Source organism: Hyla sarda, chromosome 1, assembly GCF_029499605.1.
Source record: "Hyla sarda isolate aHylSar1 chromosome 1, aHylSar1.hap1, whole genome shotgun sequence".
NCBI classification, from domain to species: domain Eukaryota; kingdom Metazoa; phylum Chordata; class Amphibia; order Anura; family Hylidae; genus Hyla; species Hyla sarda.
The window spans coordinates 366,909,481-366,927,792 of record NC_079189.1 but is presented as its reverse complement, the minus strand read 5'-3'; the positions used below and the strand labels follow the sequence as shown (position 1 = coordinate 366,927,792).

General features: G+C 44.2%; 2 protein-coding genes across 4 annotated transcripts in view; one reads left to right on the top strand and one right to left on the bottom strand.

Moving 5' to 3' along the window:
* Nucleotides 1-9,250, bottom strand: part of C1H9orf85 (chromosome 1 C9orf85 homolog) — a 49,614-nt gene extending 40,364 nt beyond the window's left edge. The window contains exon 1 of one of the 2 annotated variants that reach the window (XM_056523090.1): nucleotides 8,989-9,250. In XM_056523090.1, the coding sequence (XP_056379065.1) occupies nucleotides 8,989-9,102 (114 nt within the window). In that variant the 5' untranslated portion in view covers nucleotides 9,103-9,250. The remainder of the gene's footprint in view (nucleotides 1-8,988) is intronic. The other variant, XM_056523091.1, reaches the window with a different exon arrangement.
* Nucleotides 9,251-9,384: 134 nt separating this feature from the next.
* The window catches only part of ABHD17B (abhydrolase domain containing 17B, depalmitoylase), a 50,251-nt gene continuing 41,323 nt past the window's right edge, over nucleotides 9,385-18,312 (top strand). The window contains exon 1 of one of the 2 annotated variants that reach the window (XM_056523089.1): nucleotides 9,385-9,492. The gene's annotated coding sequence lies outside the window, so the exon portion shown is untranslated. Of the gene's footprint in view, nucleotides 9,781-18,312 lie in introns of both variants that reach the window. The other variant, XM_056523088.1, reaches the window with a different exon arrangement.

The following is an 18,312-nucleotide window of genomic DNA, read 5'->3' as shown; positions in this document are numbered from 1 at the left end:
AGGAGGGGTGTTTGGAGTAGTTAGGGAATATAATCTGAGTTAGTTTAGAAAATATGGATTGATGACAGGTACTCTTTAAAGCTGATGCAGAACCTCATTCCTTCAAGGCAGAGCACAGTAATAGCTCAGTGGGAAGGTAGTAATGATTGGATATGAACAGTATATGAACAAGGGTGAATAGCAGTGCACATAACGTAATGCTCTGCAAAGTGCCCTGTTGATGCAGAACCTCATACTGAGAGAATGATGTTCTGCAGAGACTACAAGTATTTCAGAGCCTCCAGTCCAGGGTGACTGCAGAGTATGTGGCTAATATGGTGTATGGCCCATTTTTATTAGGGGCCTACCACTATATGGGGTCATTATTACTATGTTTGGTAATATAGATGGGGAGTCAGCATAGGGATGAGGATTGTGTTGGAGCAAGGAGCCTAAAATGTGTGTCCGGCAGATTCCGTTAAGACAAGTCTTGGACCGGAAGAACTCTGTCTCAGACCGCCATGAAAAACTCCAATCAGAGAAGACGTCACCTGTGAGTCTCTGGATGTAACTGCACTGTAATCACTTATTCAGTCTGAAGAGCGCCAGCATATAGCTGGTATATGATCACTGTGTGTGAGAACATTGGTCTATGTATAGTGGATATTATTTAGTAACAATATAGTGGTATTAGGTGTCTAGTAAATTTTATGTAACTAGGGAGCCATATACCTTGTGGCTTGGGCCCCTAAATAAACTAGCAACACTCCTGGCATGTCTCCTCCTGAATTTACTACAGTGGGGCAAAAAAGCATTTAGCCACCAATTGTGCAAGTTCTTCCTCTTAAAAAGAGAGAGGCCTGTAATTTTCATCATAGGTATACCTCATCTATGAGAGACAAAAATCCAGAAAAATCACATTGTCTGATTTTTTAAGAATTTATTTGCAAATTATGGTGGAAAATAAGTATTTGGTCAATAACAAAAGTTAATCTCAATACTTTGCTATATACCTTTTGTTGGTCAAACGTTTTCTGTAAGGCTAGGTTCAGACTACGGAATTTCCGCCTGCAATTCCGCTTTGAAATTGCAGGCGGAAATTCCGCTTGCTAAAATGTATAGTGTAGTGAATGGGTTTCCGTTCACAAATTCACACTTCGGAATTTGTGAAGCGGAATTTGTGAACGGAAAATCCGCTTGGAATGGCGTTGCTCTTTCTTCAGGTGGAAATCCGCGTGGAATACATTGCAGTCTATTGGATACTGCAGTGTCCACGCGGTCCTAGCGCCGACTGATTCAGTCAGCGCTGGCCGCACTCGGAATCTCGGGGCGGAAATTTTCTGCCCGGAGATTCCGTAGTCTGAACCTACCCTAAGTCTTCACAAGGTTTTCACACACTGTTGCTGGGATTTTGGCCCATTCCTCCATGCAGATCTCCTCTAGAGCAGTGATGTTTTGTGGCTGTCGTTGGGCAACACAGACTTTCAACTCCCTCCAAAAGGTTTTCTTTTGGGTTGAGATCTGGAGACTGGCTAGGCCACTCCAGGACCTTGAAATGTTTCTTACGAAGCCACTCCTTTTCCCAGGAGGAGTGTTTGGGATCATTGTCATGCTGAAAGACTCAGCCACGTTTCATCTTCAATGCCCTTGCTGATGGAAGGAGGTTTTCACTCAAAATCTCATGATACATGGCCCCATTCATTCTTTCCTTTACACGGGTCAGTCGTCCTGGTCCCTTAGCAGAAAAACAGCTCAAAGCATGATGTTTCCACCCCCATGCTTCACAGTAGGTATGGTGTTCTTTGGATGCAACTCAGCATTCTTTCTCTTCCAAACACGACCAGTTGAGTTTTCACCAAAAAGTTCTACTTTGGTTTCATCTGACTATATGACATTCTCCCAATACTCTTCGGGATCATCCAAACGCTCTGTAGCAAACTTTGGACGGGCTCAGACATGTACTGGATTACGCAGGGGGACATGTCTGGCACTGCATGATTTGAGTCCCTGGCTGCGTAGTGTGTTACTGATGGTAGCCTTTGTTACTTTGGTCCCAGCTTCACTAGGTTCCCCCATGTGGTTCTGGGATTTTTGCTCACCGTTCTTGTGATCATTTTGACACCACGGGGTGAGAACTTGCGTGGAGCCCCAGAGCGAGGGAGATTTTCAGTGGTCTTGTATGTCTTCCATTTTCTAATAATTGCTCCCATAGTTGATATCTTCACACCAAGCTGCTTGCCTATGGCAGATTCAGTGTTTCCAGCCTGGTGCAGGTCTACAATTTTGTTTCCGGTGTCCTTTGACAGCTCTATGGTCTTGGCCATAGTGGAGTTTGGAGTGTGACTGTTTGTGGTTGTGGACAGGTGTCTTTTATACTGATAACAAGTTCAAACAGGTGCCATTAATACAGGTAACAAGTGGAGGACAGAGGAGAATCTTAAAGAAGTTACAGGTCTGTGAGAGACAGAAATCTTGCTTGTTTGTAGGTGACCAAACACTTATATTCCACCATAATTTGCAAATAAAAAAAAAAAAAAAAAATCAGACAATGTGATTTTATGGATTTTTTTTTCTCATTCTGTCTCTCATAGTTTAGGTATACCTATGTTGAAAATTACAGGCCCCTCATCTTAAGTGGGAGAACTTGCACAATTGGTGGCTGACTAAACTTTTTTGCCTTCTTAGTGCAATATATTAGCTTTTGGGGCCTCTTTTTTCTAATTTTGCCCCGGGCCACACTAAGTATTTAACTGTCTCTGCCCCTATGCTTTGGATAGGGGATAAGTTTCAGTTTCTCAGAATACCCCTTTGAAAAAGGTAGGGTGATCCACGTTTCTTGAACTAGATGGATCTGTGCAGACAGCTCTCATAGTCAGATCCCTCAACAAATATGTTGAAGCAAAAATGTTTTGTGTAGAAAATGTCTCAGGGTAAAGGAATCTATTGGTGTAAGATTTCTTTCTTATCAAAACAGATTTAAAAGATGCATTTCACCCAATTTACATTGCGCTAAGACACTGACACTTCTTGCTGTTCAGGTGGAAAAACCAGTTGTTTGAAATGTCAAGTGTTTGCAGCCTCTCCAACTTCCTGGGACAAAGGTTATAACTTATTCCGTTCTATATGGGTCTCTCGCCTGGTTTATCTAGATCATCTGTTAGGCTATGTTCACATGATGGAATTTCCATGCAGAATTCCTCATTAGAATTCCGCACTGAGATTCTGCAGTAGCAGAGTCCCATTAATATAAATGGAATTCTGCTGCACTGTGCACACTGCAGAATATCTGCTGCCGAAATCCCAATTCCGGACTCCACAGAAAGAATAGACAGGTCTATTCTTTCTGCAGAGTCGGCATGGAAATGCAATGCGGTATATGAGGCGTCACATTTCTGAGTGGTTCTAGCAGCGGCATGGTCTGCCGTCACTCCGCTGTCAGGGCAATTTAAGCGCAGAATTTTTTTCATGTGGACATTCTCCCGTGTGAACATAGCCTTACTGTTTCATCTAGATCATCAGGAGTGACTCAAATCCAGCTCTACAGCTGAGAAATTCCCTAGGACGCTAAGGGGGAATTTATCAACTGACATGCACCTACAAAACTGCATGTAGTGTGTTTTTACGTTGCGCTGAAGTTGTCATCTAATTTTGCGCTATTTTTATTTAGTCTGCTGGCCTTGTAGTTTTTGTTGTTGTGCACTCCCAAGCGGCGGTTAGCATATGCTCTATTTGGTGCACTGAAGAATATTCAAGCTCAGGAGGAGCATGGGCAGCCACAAGATGCACCTCAAAAATCAGGAGCAGGGGTACTACCAGTCAGATTAGCTTAAGTGTGTAAAATGCCAGTTTGTAGTAAATCTACCCCTTAAGCTATGTTCACATGGCGGAATTTCCAAGGGGAATCCGGCAGAAAAATTTCGCTCGGAAATTCAGTTGCAACAGAGTCCAATGTTTTCAGTGGTATTCTACTGCCCTGTGCCCGCGGTGAAATTTCCATGGCAGAAACATCTGACTATTTATGGGCTAACTGCACAAAGCCTGACAAAGCAGCTGTAAGCTGCGAAATGCGTTGCATTCTAGGTGTCTACTTTCCTACGTGTGGATGCCCATTTAGCGCCTACTTTGTCCTGTTATGCCTGGGAGGAGAACTTTGTGTGTCTGTTAACCTGAATAAGGCAGCAGAAGGACATTTATTCTTGTTCATACATCCTGATGATTATAGTGCATGGTTGGCACAACCTCCTCTGATAAGTGCTATATTGTAAGAGGCATTAACCTTTGTTGGTAATACTGCACTATAAAGCACATTTCTTCTGCTGTGGAAAGGTGGAATAAAATGTGTGTTCCTGTATCCACGGTAATAAGGGCACTACAAGCTATCATATCTGTCGGTAACCCCCAGCCCCAATAATTTGATCCCCTCCAGATACAATTATCAGATGTGTCTTTGAGCAGTGAGGGAGCTGACAAATGAAGTTGTGACTTGGGAGTTCTGCTGGAGTTATGAGAGGCCACAGACCATGACCACCGCTCAACACTCCCACAAATGGACAGCATGGTGGCTTGTCCTCAAAGAGCCCTCCAGAGACTTTTTTTTATAAACTGATGCCAGAAAGTTAAAGATTTGTAAATTACTTATATAAAAAAAAATCTTAATCCCCCCCCCCAGTACTTATTAGTAGCTGTATACTACAATGGAATTTCTTTTCTTTTTTGATTTATTTTCTGTCTGACCACAGTGCTCTCTGCTGACACCTCTGTCCATGTCAGGAACTGTCCAGAGTAGGAGCAAATCCCCACAGCAAACATATGCTGCTCAGGACAGTTCCTAAAATGGACAGAAGTGTCAGCGGAGAGCACTGTGGTCGTGACAGAAATGAAATTCAAACAGAAAAGAACTTCCTCTGTAGTATACAGACGCTAATAAGTACTGGAACAATTTATTTTATAGAAGTAATTTACAAATCTGTTTAACTTTCTGGCATCAGTTGATTTAAAATAGGGCTGCACGATATATCGCAAAAGCAATCGAATCACGATTTTTGCTTTTTGCGATATAGCGATACGGCCCCCCGGGAAAACTTGCGATTATTTGCTCGGGCAGGCTCCCGTGTGCTGCTGCAGGCAGGGGCCTGCCATAGTAAGTATAAACAAATTTTAATTCTAAAAGTCAGTGTTTCCCAACCAGGGTGCCTCCAGTTGTTGCAAAACTACAACTCCCAGCAGGCTCTCCGGGCATGCTAGTAGTAGTAGTTTCACAACAGCTGGAGGCACCCTGGTAGAAAAACACTGAGCTAAGTAAAAGGGCGCAGGTAGTAAAAAAAAAAAAAAAAAAAAAAAAACTTTTGCTCACCTACTTCCGGTCCCTGCAGATGCCATTCGTGTCTGTGCGGTCCGGCGTCTCTTCTTTACCAAGTAGTAGTTACAAGTAGTAGGTCCTTTCCCTTTTCAGCCAATCACTGGCCGCAGCAGTGTCACGTGTCAAGCCAGTGATTGGCTGATGGGGAAAGGTCTTTTTTGGCAGCAAACACACTGGATTTCCTGTATCCAGCAGAAGATTTGAAAACAGTCCGGGAAACCCAGTGTATTGCTGCAGTACAAAAAGCTACCTACAGGGGGGAGAATGTGACTGGGGGGGGGGGGGGGGAGGGGAGAATATGACAGGAGGGGAGGTAATTTTACAGGGGGGGGGGGGGAGAAATGTGACTGGGAGAGGGGGGGGGGGGAGAGAGAATGTGACCAGGAGAGGGGGGGGGGGGGGGGAAGAGAGAATGTGACCGGGAGAGGGTGGGGAGAATGTGGCAGGGGGAGGGGGAGAATGTGGCAGGGGGAATGTGACACTGGGGGGGGGGGGGGAAGTGTGATTGGAGAAGATGTGACCATAAGGGGAGAATGTGACGGGGGGGAGATAGAAATTAAATGGGGAGATGTGAAATGGGCATAAAATGAGTGGATAGTTGTAAAATGGAGGAGATTGGACATGAAATGGCGGGATTTCACCATCTATTTATTATATTACATCGCATATCAAAAGCACAATATTTAGGCCCATAATCGCAATCGCACATTTTCCCCATTTTGCCCTTATTAAAAAAAATTAAAAAGTTTTCCAGTGGAGTACCCCTTTAACACAGTGTGAACTTAACCTAAGTTTTGCAATTTTAGGCTTATGACAAGTAGAGATAAAAGTACTTTTTTAATGAATATGAATACTGGCTCAGTCTCAGCCAAAAAAGCACAATTTTAAAGTGTACCTCCAGAGTTGCTGTGCCACGTGTTCTGCATAGTTCGATGCTGGGTGGTCAGATTGCCAAGGCAACCATAAAGATGCCCAGGGAGTTCTTTGCATGAGTCCTATTAATTAGAAAAAGGGCTCGGGGTCATATGGAAGATGTGCGGCACAACTCTGGAGATATGTCTTATTTTCAAGGGATAGGTTGACGTTCAAGTTCCATTAAAGGGGTATTCCAGGAATTTCTTTTACTTGACTAGGCTACAGGGGCTGTAAAGTGTAGTTCATAATATAGTGTCTGTACCTGTGTGTGACAGTTTTCTCACAATTCTTATGTGATTTTCACCCCAATACTTATTTTTATAAGCATACAAAATGACTATTGTCTCAGGTTTTTCCCAGGTTGCAATGTGTCCCGAGACCTGACTCACTAGTCAGCTGATGACAGGGAGCCTGTCTGCTTCAATGGGTGGAGGGATCGCTTGGAGGGAGAGATTAATCTGCAACTAATACAAAAGCTCTAGGCGCCATGATTGAAAACCACAGGTCTTTTGAATGGATGCAGCTCATTTATGTTTCAATGGGTGGGGTGGCTGATTTGTGGAAGGGAGGAAAATGGAATTGTGGGATTTGTAGTGAAAAAAGAAAGAAAGACTCAAACAGGAAATACCAGTTCACAAAACGCTATCCACAGTGTTATGGTAATCTCACATAGGGCTGGGCGGTATACCGGTTCATACCGAATACCGACATTTTTGTGCTGCACGATATGAATTTTAACCCATACCGCAATACCGGTTTGGCCCCTCCCCCTGGGGAATGAATGAATGAATTAGCCCAGCGCTGCGCTGTCCCCACATCGGGGAACTAATCATATGTGGCCCGCGAGCGCTGTTCTGCCCCCCAATTAATTATCAGCCTAGCGCTGTCCCCATCGGGGAACTAATCACAAGTCACCCGCATGCGCTGCCCTCCTCATCCTCATGTTTGTTGCGGCTGCCGGCGCTGACACTCTATACCAGTGGTCTTCAACCTGCGGACCTCCAGATGTTGCAAAACTACCTCTCAGCATGCATGCTGGGAGTTGTAGTTTTGCAACATCTGGAGGTCGGCAGGTTGAAGACCACTGGTCTATACTGTGCCCTATGCCCGGGCTGCAAAAAATAAACAAAATAAACTTTAACTCACCTCCCGTTGGTCCGGTACCGGCCTCATCTGCTTCCTAGGGAATGGAACGTCAGACAGCCATCAGCCTATCACCGGCCGCAGCGATGTTCCGCCTCGGCCGGTGATAGGCTGAGCCCACTGTCATGTAAGAAGCCACCCAGAGCTTCTTACATAACAATGGGCTCAGCCTATCAGCGGCCGAGGCGGAACATCGCTGCGGCCGGTGATAGGCTGACGGCTGTCTGACATTCCCGTCCCTAGCGTAAGGCCGATGTCGGAACATGCGTGAGTTTATTTTGTTTACCTTGTGTCAGTGCCGGCGGCCGCAACAAACAGCACGAGGAGGGCAGTGCTAGCGGGTGACATGTGAGTATGGGGGCAGCGCTGGGCTGATAATTAATTGGGGGGGGGGGGGTGCAGAACAGCGCAGCGCTGGGCTGATAATTTTTTTTTGGGGGGGAGGGGAGTAGGAGGAAATACCGTTATATACCGTGAAATTGCCGAAAGTTACAAAAATGCTGTGATACACACATTTTCTCATACCGCCCAGCCGTAATCTCACACATAGCCATTTAGCCCCAAGACAAGCACAGATCCTCCCTAAACATGTCCATTACTGCCTGCCAGGTACCTACTAATATCACCCTATGGTGGATAACCCCTTTAAAAAGCAGTAAATTAGACAGTTTTTTTTTTTTTTTTAGGTTTTGGACTTGTCCAAAAAGGTTATTGTGGAATCTTTGCAGATTTGGATGCCCCTATTCCGACTCCTGGTACTGAAATACCTGGCAGATTTGTGACCAGGGATTGATGGCAGTGGTGGCGGGGGTATATGGGCAATACAACCATATTAACAAAGAATGGCAGAGAAGATCAGAATGGTGGTGCTAGACTAGTGTTTCTCAACCAGTGTGCCTCCAGCTGTTGCAAAACTACAACTCCTAGTATGCCCAGACAGCCTACGGCTGTCTGGGTATGGTGGGAGTTGTAGTTTTGCAACAGCTGATGACACACTGGTCTGAAAGCACTGTGGTAGACACAGTAAGAATTAATAGTGGGCACAGCTGACTTGTTTGTTTGATCCCAAGCAGTAGGGAATTTGTAACTAAATGATGCACCCCTTTTTTTTTTTTAATCAACTGGTGCCAGAAAGGTAAACATATTTGTAAATGACTTCTATTAAAAAATCTTCACCCTTCCAGTACTTTTCAGCTGATGTATGCTACAGAGGAAATTCTTTTGAATTTCTGTTTTGTCTTGACCACAGTGCTCTCTGCTGACACCTGATGCCCGTATCAGGAACTGTCCAGAGCAGGAGAAAATCCCCATAGCAAACCTATTCAGCTCTGGATAGTTCCTGACACGGACAGAGGTGTCAGCAGAGAGCACTGTGGTCAGACAGAAAAGAAATTCAAAGAGAAAAGTATTTCCTGTGTAGCATACAGCCGCTAAAAAGTATTGGAAGGGTAAAACATTATTATTATTTTTTAATAGAAGTTATTTACAAATCTGTTTAACTTTCTGGCCCCAGTTGATTTAAAAAAAATGGTTTTCCACCGGAGTACTCCTTTAAGGCCACTAAAGTCACTACAGACGGGCTGTCCACTCACCCCCGGCCTCACCTTGGTTTTAGCACTGTTGTCATACTTGTCATTCTTAAAAACCGTCACATTCCGGTGCTTCTGAGGCCTGGACCGCTGCACGTTTCCCCTCTGAGAACTCATGCCGGAAGAATTGACCCACTTAGGCACCCGTACTCACAGTTCCCATGATAGACTCAGCTACTGGCCAGTGACTTATCGGTGAGCTCCATCCCATTGGACGATGGCTCTGCCCGTCAAGAAAACGTCACAGCCCACCTCTCCATACACAAACCCAGTTTAGCGAAGCAAGCACGGTCAAGACGCTCTGTGATTGGCTGGCGCGGCAGGACGCTCGTCATCTCATTGGTAGAGCTTGTCTCATCCCGCCTTTGAGTTTTAGACTGTGACGTAGCCGTTTTTCTCACGTTCCTATTGGCCATGGCAGGCGCTAGTGCCCCGCCCACTAATAATAGCAGAGGCAGCAGCAGCGCTAGGGGACTCCTCCTCGCACTCCCCCCGGGTCAGTCGGTGGTGAGTCCCGTGTGCTTCACTGCGGCAGTTCCTGTGCGGGACAACAGCGGAGGGGGGGTGACTTGTGTTCTTGCTTTTGGAGGTGGAGACGTCACATTGCGGCTGTCACGGCGCGGTTGGACGTTTTCACTCGGCTACGAAAAAGCCCCAGCTTTCCGGGGTATGACACATAGGGACGGTCAAGACGGGAGACAGCAGTGACGTCATTGAGAGTGAGTGGAGTGACGTCACGTTGCACCCCTTCAGGCCCGAGAGCCTCTCACCAGCCGCTGTCACCGCACTCTGCAGGTTAGTGTCTGGGGGTGGCGTTTTATTTATTTATTTTTTTTGGGTGCTGACACCTAGTGGTGGTCCTAGCCGGTCCCCCTGATTTCTATACATGAGCCTTCTGCTCTAAGGAGGGATTCCATTCTATGGAAGAGGGGGGGGGGGGGGGGGTGTTTGAAATGGGTCATGTCACATGATCATAGGCTGCCATTACTGCCCTGTGTTGTCATGTGAAACTTATCTGTGAACTTTGTACTTTAAGGGTACGTTCACACATACAGGATTTGGTTACTGCAGATTAGAAGCTGGGCTCAATCATTTAGTATACACTGAAATCTGCAGCAGAAAATCCTGCATATGTGTGAACGTATCCTAAAGGGACAGAGGTCTAAAGCCCCTTTCACACTATAAAAATACCTCCATTATAAACATCCGTCATAAAAAAAATCGTGAAAATCAGCCGTTAGAAAATCCCCATTATAGTCTATGGGATTTTTCCAATAGCCGTTTTAACCCGTTAACAGCCGTTATTTTGTGACGGGCGAATGGACGGAAGAAATAGTGCATGCACCATTTCTCCTGTTACAATCGCCGGTCACACAATAACTGCTGTTATTAACGGGTTAAACGGCTATTGGAAAAATCCCATAGACTATAATGGGATTTTCTAACGGCTGATTTTCACGATTTTTTTATAACGGAGGTATTTTTATAGTGTGAAAGGGGCCTAAGGGGACGGTCTTGTCCTGTTATCAGCCAGGGATGAGTATAGACAGTGTTGGCCCTCTCTGCTTCCATTGCTGGAATGGTTTTAGCAGCAACTGCTTCAGATAGCAGTGGTCTAAAAAACTGTGTACCTACAGCTGTTGCAAAACTACAACTCCCAGCATGCACGGACAGCTGTTGGCTTGTCTGGGCATACTGGGAGTTGTAGTTTTGCAACAGCTGTAGGTCCACAGTTTGGAAACCACTCTCCTATGGCCTCATCCTGAGCTGTTTTATGGCAGCCTGAACCTATGGCAGCACCTCCAATGTATTGTATTCATGGCCGTAGTATCCTGGCACCTGAGAGTGGAGCAGATCCGGGCAGACACAATGGAGATCATTGTGACCCCAGGCAGCTGTAATGCAGACAGGCCAGTTCTCCCATCAGCCTGTGCCTTGATACCAGTGTCCCTGGTTTGCTCCTTTGTATTCACCCCCCCCCCCCCCCCCCCCCCAATGTTCCCCTGCGCTTCAAATCCTGGGAATGGAGGGTAGGGAGAAGTCTCAACAGAGCTGGCTTTGTCATGTAAAGTATCATTGTGGGACAGGCTGGATTGCATTCTGGCCTTGATACTACATGGTTACTGTAGGATCTGTAAGGAATGTAACAGTACAGAAATTGGGTCTGCCCCCCCCATGTGACCAGTGGCATCCTGCCAGTGACGTGCTGCATTTGTCTTTAAGGTTGCTTCAGGTCACGCCGACTTCTCCTCTAAAGGGTGATTACAAATTACTGGCATCTCTTAATTGTACAGGGGGGGGTTAACCCGTGCCCTGCGGAGAGCATTCCCTATTCCAGCACAGGGCTAGGGTGAGATTACAAGAAACAATGTACAGATTAACTCATTTTAAAATCTTGTGTGTGTGTGTGTTTTTTTTTTTTTTTTTTTTTTTTTTCTTCTCTTCCAGCATCCCCCACCACGGCTGTGAAGTATCAGCATACCCTCCCCCAATGTTGCTTTTCTGTCTGGTATTAGTATCCATGGATTGGGATGAGGGGGCGGATGTGGTGTAGGTGGTAGGCACAGGCTGATCCATCCTCTCCTGTCTGGAGCCTGTCTTGAAGGACATGTTCTACAATTACAGGACCATGTCTGGAATTCCTGAGGTCACATGACTAGCTCTTTACAAGCCTTCCAGTATAATCAAAGCCTTGATGGCATCAATCATGTTCTATACCTCTTCAGTAATGATATATTACTAGTGTAATGTCATTTATAGCGTCCGTGACTAAGAATTAGGACACATACCCACTTCTATATAGCTGAACCATATTAATGCCATTCAAGAAGAGAAAATTGTTCATGTGTATAATAAAAAAAAAATGACTTGCACATACATACACATACATATTCACACTAGCTGAGTACCTGGAGTTGCCCGTTTTTTCTTTCCTCATCCTTGTTGGGGAGGAAAATCAACAAAGGAGGAAGTTTTTGACTTATCCCGTCCCCCTCTTTGTGAGATGGGGTGTGGTTTGCAAGCCAGATTGACATACTCACCAGGAGATGCGGAGCAAGGTACTGGAAGTCCCGTATACTCGCATGGGTCTGGAAACAAAAACCCATCTTTTTTTATGTAAGGGTTAACTTAACTATCATATCTTTTTATTTGACATATAAGTAATATGTGACCGAGTATTATCGAAATATCTCCAGCCATTTGGAAGTTATGCAGTAACCTATATTTCCCATAGACTTGTATGGGAACAAGGATGAGATGACCGTAGAGTCAGGAGTTTGTCCGGCGCAGAAAGGAACAGTCAGGAAGCAGAATAAAATCAAGGGATTTATTGAATGCAATGCGTTTCGCTGCGCATGCACAGCTGCCTGAAGAAGCTGCGCATGCGCAGCGAAACGCATTGCATTCAATAAATCCCTTGATTTTATTCTGCTTCCTGACTGTTCCTTTCTGCGCCGGACAAACTCCTGACTCTACGGTCATCTCATCCTTGTTCCAATTCTACTAAGGAGGGCTGCAGTGGACCGATACATACATTTCATGCTAGGCCTTGGTGTGTGTGTGGGCGCACAACCAGCTTTGGTAAGCGGCTTGGGAATATCTCCCCTCCCCCACTCATAAGATCTGCTGATCCCGCACATGAGGCGCCTTCTCCTCTCTCTCTAGATTTCATAGACTTGTATGGGACTTTAAACAAAAACCCCAACCCAGGCAAATAGGGGTGATTAAGGGTTAAATGAACCATCCTATGTTTGTTGTTGACATATAAGTAACGTGTGCCAAGTTTCATGTTAATATCTTTAGCCATTTGGACGTGATGCTGGAACAAGCACACACACTGATATATATATATTGTGTGTATGTAATTATAGTGTTTTGGTATGTCTCTTAGACTTTTTTTTAATACACAGCAAACAGACCTGTATAAGTTAAGTTTATCCCATAGCAGTCAATAAGTTAGTTTAAAAAAAATAAAATAACTGGAATATGTATCTTCATTTTAGTAGCATGACACAGTTAAAGGGATACCATTTACACAATGTAAAGAACAGATGTACATCATATATATGTAGATTTTCATATTTAATCACAGTGTTAGAATAATCAGACTTTAGTATTTCAAGGTAGCAATCCAATACATTAATGGGATTTTGTGCTTCACATGTGATTCATAGGAAATCTGAAAGCTCTTTGCTATATTTCACAATGGCAGGTAAGGGCTTGAACATCATGAATAAGCATACCTTTATTCATGGGAAATGAGGTTTGTAAGGAGAGAACCCACTTTTTGGAATATGTAAACTAGGCCATTTACGGGCCCAATCACGAGTGCCCAGTCTCCCTGCACCATCCCATCTCTTGACAGCCCCATATGCTGGCTTTTGCTGACCTTAAAGGGGTTCTCTGCTGTTCAGTGTCTGGAACAAACTGTTCCGAAGCTGGAGCCGGCGCTGGTAGCTCATGTCATAGCCCCGCCACCTCATGATGTCACACCCTGCCCCTCAATGCAAGTCTAAGGGAGGGGGCGTGACAGCTGCAAAGACTTGCATTGAGGGGGCAGGGCATGATGTCATGAGGGGGCTTTGCTATGACGTCACGAGCTCCCGGCTCCAGCGTTTGGAGCAGTTTGTTCCAAACGCTGAGCAGCGGAGTACCCCTTTTTATAATTGCTGTCAAGTTAAAGGAAGAGGTGTATGGTTGAGGAGGGAGGTTGTGGTACTTTTATCAGGGCTGCCCAATAGGAAATTGTGGCTAATTTAAATTATATAAAAGTAGGTTATGTACCGGGTAATCCAAAAGTCAGGATGAACTTTAAAAATGAATAATTTGAAAACTAATCAAGAAACAAAGATATGGTTTGCACCAAACTGATGGAAAAGAGAACTGGTTTTGTGTGGCCACGAAAAAAAAATCGTTCTGTTGGCGACTGGTTTCAAAACAGTTTCTGTCACTGGTCAGCGATATGTAGCACTGTTACAGAACAACATTATTCCTGAACTGCAAGCGCGACAGGCATTCCAAACAGTCACCTTTATGCAAGATGGCGCTCTGCCTGTGCAACGCCTGCTACGCTCAACATTTGGGGAGGATCGCATTATCAGTCGCTACTTTAATCACGCATGGCCTCCAAGATCTCCCGATCTGACACCCTGTGACTCTTGGCTGTGGGGATTCTTGAAGTCAAAAGTGTACTGCGACCAACCAGCATCACTAGCAGCACTGAAAGCTGCCATCCGCCAAAATGTGTCTGCCATAAGGCATGAAATGCTACTAAATGCTGTTGGTCGCCAACAGAACTATTTTTTTTCCTTGCCACACAAAACCAGTTCTCTTTTCCATCAGTTTGGTGTAAACCGTATCTTTCTTTGTTGATTCGTTTTCGAATTATTCATTTTTAAAGTTCGTCCTAACTTTTGGATCACCTGGTACTTACTTTGTTTCCCGTTTTTTGTCCCATCTTCTGCACGTAGTTGAATAAAGCAAAGTGCACCACAGGTTGCCTTTGATAGTCATCATGCTGGGGTCAGTGCTTGTCTCACAGGCTCACACATTGATAGACCATTCAAGTGCAACCCCAGTCAAGTAGTTGTATATGGCATGATGAGCATTTACTATCGTCACAAAAGTGAGAACATAACTGCATTTGTCCTGATACCATTCTTTTAATTATAATAATCTTAGAAAACTTCCCTTGAAGACTTATTCATACGTCAATGACCCAGAGTAATGGGACAATCTTATACTGGGATTTCCCCTCTGGATAACAGGCGCAGCCTTTAATACATACTGCAGAGACTCTATTTACCTGAGTCATATGCGAGCTGGAAAGCTTAGTCTAGTAACGTGGATACAAGGAATGATTCAGTCACCTCTTTCTCTTGGGCCGTTCTCGCATGTGGGCTCTGCAGTAAGTTGCAGCTAATGCTAGATGGGAACCATGTTTTCAGAACCTGCTGTGTAATGTCATATGTGTGTGTGTGTGTATACTCCTTACTGCATGTACCAGTTGGGATATTCCCCTTCACTATTCAGTCTTGTGCTTGGTCTTTAATCCTCAGTTATATATTGCATAGGAGAACCTCTACATACATTACTCTACACTCAGGCCCTCAAAGGACACCCTTTGAAGTCCAGTGGTAGCCCATTCTATGCTTGGTCGACCCAGTGGGTGGTCTCAAGAGATGGCAGAGATGAGTCCCCCCTCCCCCAGCGCAAACTGTTCTATGCATCTGCCAGCAGGTTTGAAAGTCCTGAACAATCTCTGCAGCCCGAGAGTAACTAGAATTAATATTCAGTTGTACTGGAAGTCCCATAGACTTCCCATTGGACTGAAGATAAAAACAAAACAAAAAAAACCTAAGGGGGTGGGTTAGGGTTAATTTAGTTCAACTATATTTCTTGTTGATATATAAATAACATACCAAATTTCATAGCAATTTGGAAGTTTTGCTGGAACATACATACACATTTTGAGGTTTGTGTGTATATGTCTAGCACCTTCTAATCTATATGATCATTGAAGATATACTGTTCAGTACGATGGGTCGCTTCAGTTTGACAATGGTCATTTACTGATCCCTCCTGACTCCTCTGGTTCTCCTTATCTCCAGTTGGAGCTGGCAGTGCAAAATTAATCGAAGCTATATAGCAAAGTGTGTGTGTGTGTGTGTGTGTGTGTGTGTGTGTGTGTTTTTTTTTTTTTTTTTATTTATTTATTTATTTTTTCCTTCTTTCTTTCTCTTCTTCAGCTGTCAAACTACAACTTCCAGCATGCTTGAGAGCCAAGGGTTGGAAGCCACTGGACTTTTCGCGTGCTGAGCTGAAAAATTCTTGGAGCCAACAAATTGGTTACCTAACTTTTTTTTTAAATTTTTTTCTGTTGTATTTAAAGGAGATGTCCGGTGCTCACTTTTCTTATTTTATCTGTTCCGGGCTGAAAAATAAAAGAAAACAAATTTTCTCTTACCTGCCTAGGCTCCCCCGGTGCTCCGGTACAGGTGTTCGGTCCCCGGGCTGTATTCTTCTTACTTCCTGTTAGCCCGGCACGTGACATGGAGCTTCAGCCTAACAGGAAGTAAGAAGAATACAGCCGGGGCACCAAACACCTGTACCGAAGCTCCAGGGGAACGTATGCAGGTAAGAGAAGGCTATTTTTTTTTTTTTTTTTTTTTTTTCGCAGCCCGGAACGGATACAATAAGAAAAGTGAGCACCGGACATGTCCTTTAACACTTTTTTTTTCTTATTTTTTTTATAGCAGTGCCATGTAGATAATACAATTTGTGGTCTAACTGGCTCCTCAGCTCTGTATTGTCAATCTGCAGTGTACCCTGTATTACCACGTTCTTGAATTCCTGCAGAAATAACATGGTCATGCTACAGTGATTTTGAGTTCTGGTTTCACAGTGACTTTTCTGGACCCAGCAGAGGGACTTTGTTACTGGCTCTGTACACAAGAGGCTCACTCATGAGCATGCTGACCCCGAGACAGGACAAGCATGGCCAGTTTGGTGAGCAGCCGAGAGTCACTAGTAACAAGTATATTCAAATGAATAGAAACAAAAATAGTTGTTACAATATTAGACTTCTAATACCCTATAGAAAAATGTAGGTCTCCTCAAAGCAAGGGTTTTACTGTTGGTATACCAGTTTAAAGGGGAAGTTGGGCAACAAGCTGTCAGATGAGGAATCACTTGGTGGACAGGTCTAACATATCTGTGGTTGGTTTCTTTACTTATCTACCAGATTGTGAAGGGATAATTGTATATCAATTTGTATTAAGTGACTGACCCTGACATCTTCTGTGAGGGATTTGGCTAAGCCCTTGTAGAGTATCCCGGAGCATGGCTGACGTGTAATTGGATCACAGCTTTACATTTATTTCATTTGCATCTGAATATTAATTCTTGATCACCTGGGAGTTTACTAGGATTTTGTATGAAGAGAAGCACTACCCAGACTTGCAATAGTAACACTAGCATAGAATTCAGGATGTGCGTACAGGGAGGTGTGACTGATGCTCTTGTTACTAAGCTTCAGTTTTCTTGCGACGGGCACGAAGTCTGCAGAAGTGTTAGTAAGTCCCTGTCTTATGCATTTGAGAACCTAGTACAATGCAGACTTGGCATTCATTGACTACCTGCGTGATAATGTACTCTGTGCTACGGAGACAGCCAGCATTGGCCTCAAATGGGGGATGGCCTATTTGTGTGCCGTACCTTTTACATTGTTCAGTGCACACCTACCAACCAGAGATTGGAAGTCTTTGATCCTGGCTTTGGATGAAGGCCTTTTGAAGTTTATTAGCTAATGTCTTGTCTGCACATGTAGGAACATAGTACTGAAATGGCTGAGCCAGTACCCTGCCATACACATGGCAAGTAACAGTAAGCCTTATAGGCGGTCATCTAATTTTATGGCACTTCAGTCTGACAACTCAACTATACTAGTGAGCAAAGCACCAAGAGGACTAAAGTGTGACTTTTATTTTTTTATTTCTCACAGCAATATTCATAGTGGAGAACTCTCACAGATGAGACCTGGGCACAGCTTTCTTTGAATTGCAGAACTCGCCATTACATAGCTTCTTTTTTTTTTTTTTTTTTTTTTATAAACTTACATGGAAGTGTAGATCGCAGATGGCAATGAAGACAGTGGTTAACAAACGCAGGGTTTTAGTAACATGAGGCAACAGCTGTTTCATGCTCTTACATCACTACGCAAAGTGATGTTATGTGACTTCCTATGATCAGTACCCATCATGTCCCAACCCCCCCCCCCATCAGTCACAAGTCAATCCTTATAGTAACATAGTTCATAAAGTTGAGAGTCCATAAAGTTCAACCTATAACCCTATTGAGTCCCTACTGAGTTGATCCAGAGGAAGGCAAAAAACCCTCATACTTGAGGTAAAAATTCCTTCCTGACAACAAATATGGCAGTCAGAATAAATACCCGGATCAACGTTCTGTCCCTATAGATCTAGAATCCATAACTTATAATCTTGTTCTCCAAAAAAAATGCATCCAGACCCCTTTTTAGAGGTTCCCATGACCACCATTTCAGGCAGAGAATTCCTGTCTCACTGTTCTTACAATAAAGAACCCCTGTCTGTGGTGGTGTAGAAACCTTCTTTCCTCTAAACGTAGAGGATGACCCCTTGTTATAGATACAGTCCTGGGTATAAATAGATCATGGGAGAGATCTCTGTACTTTCCTCTGATATATTTATACATAGTTATTAGGTAGCCCCTAAGCCTTCGTTTTTTCTAAACTAAATAACCCTGATCTTTCTGGGTACTGTAGTCCTCCCATTCCCCGTATTACTC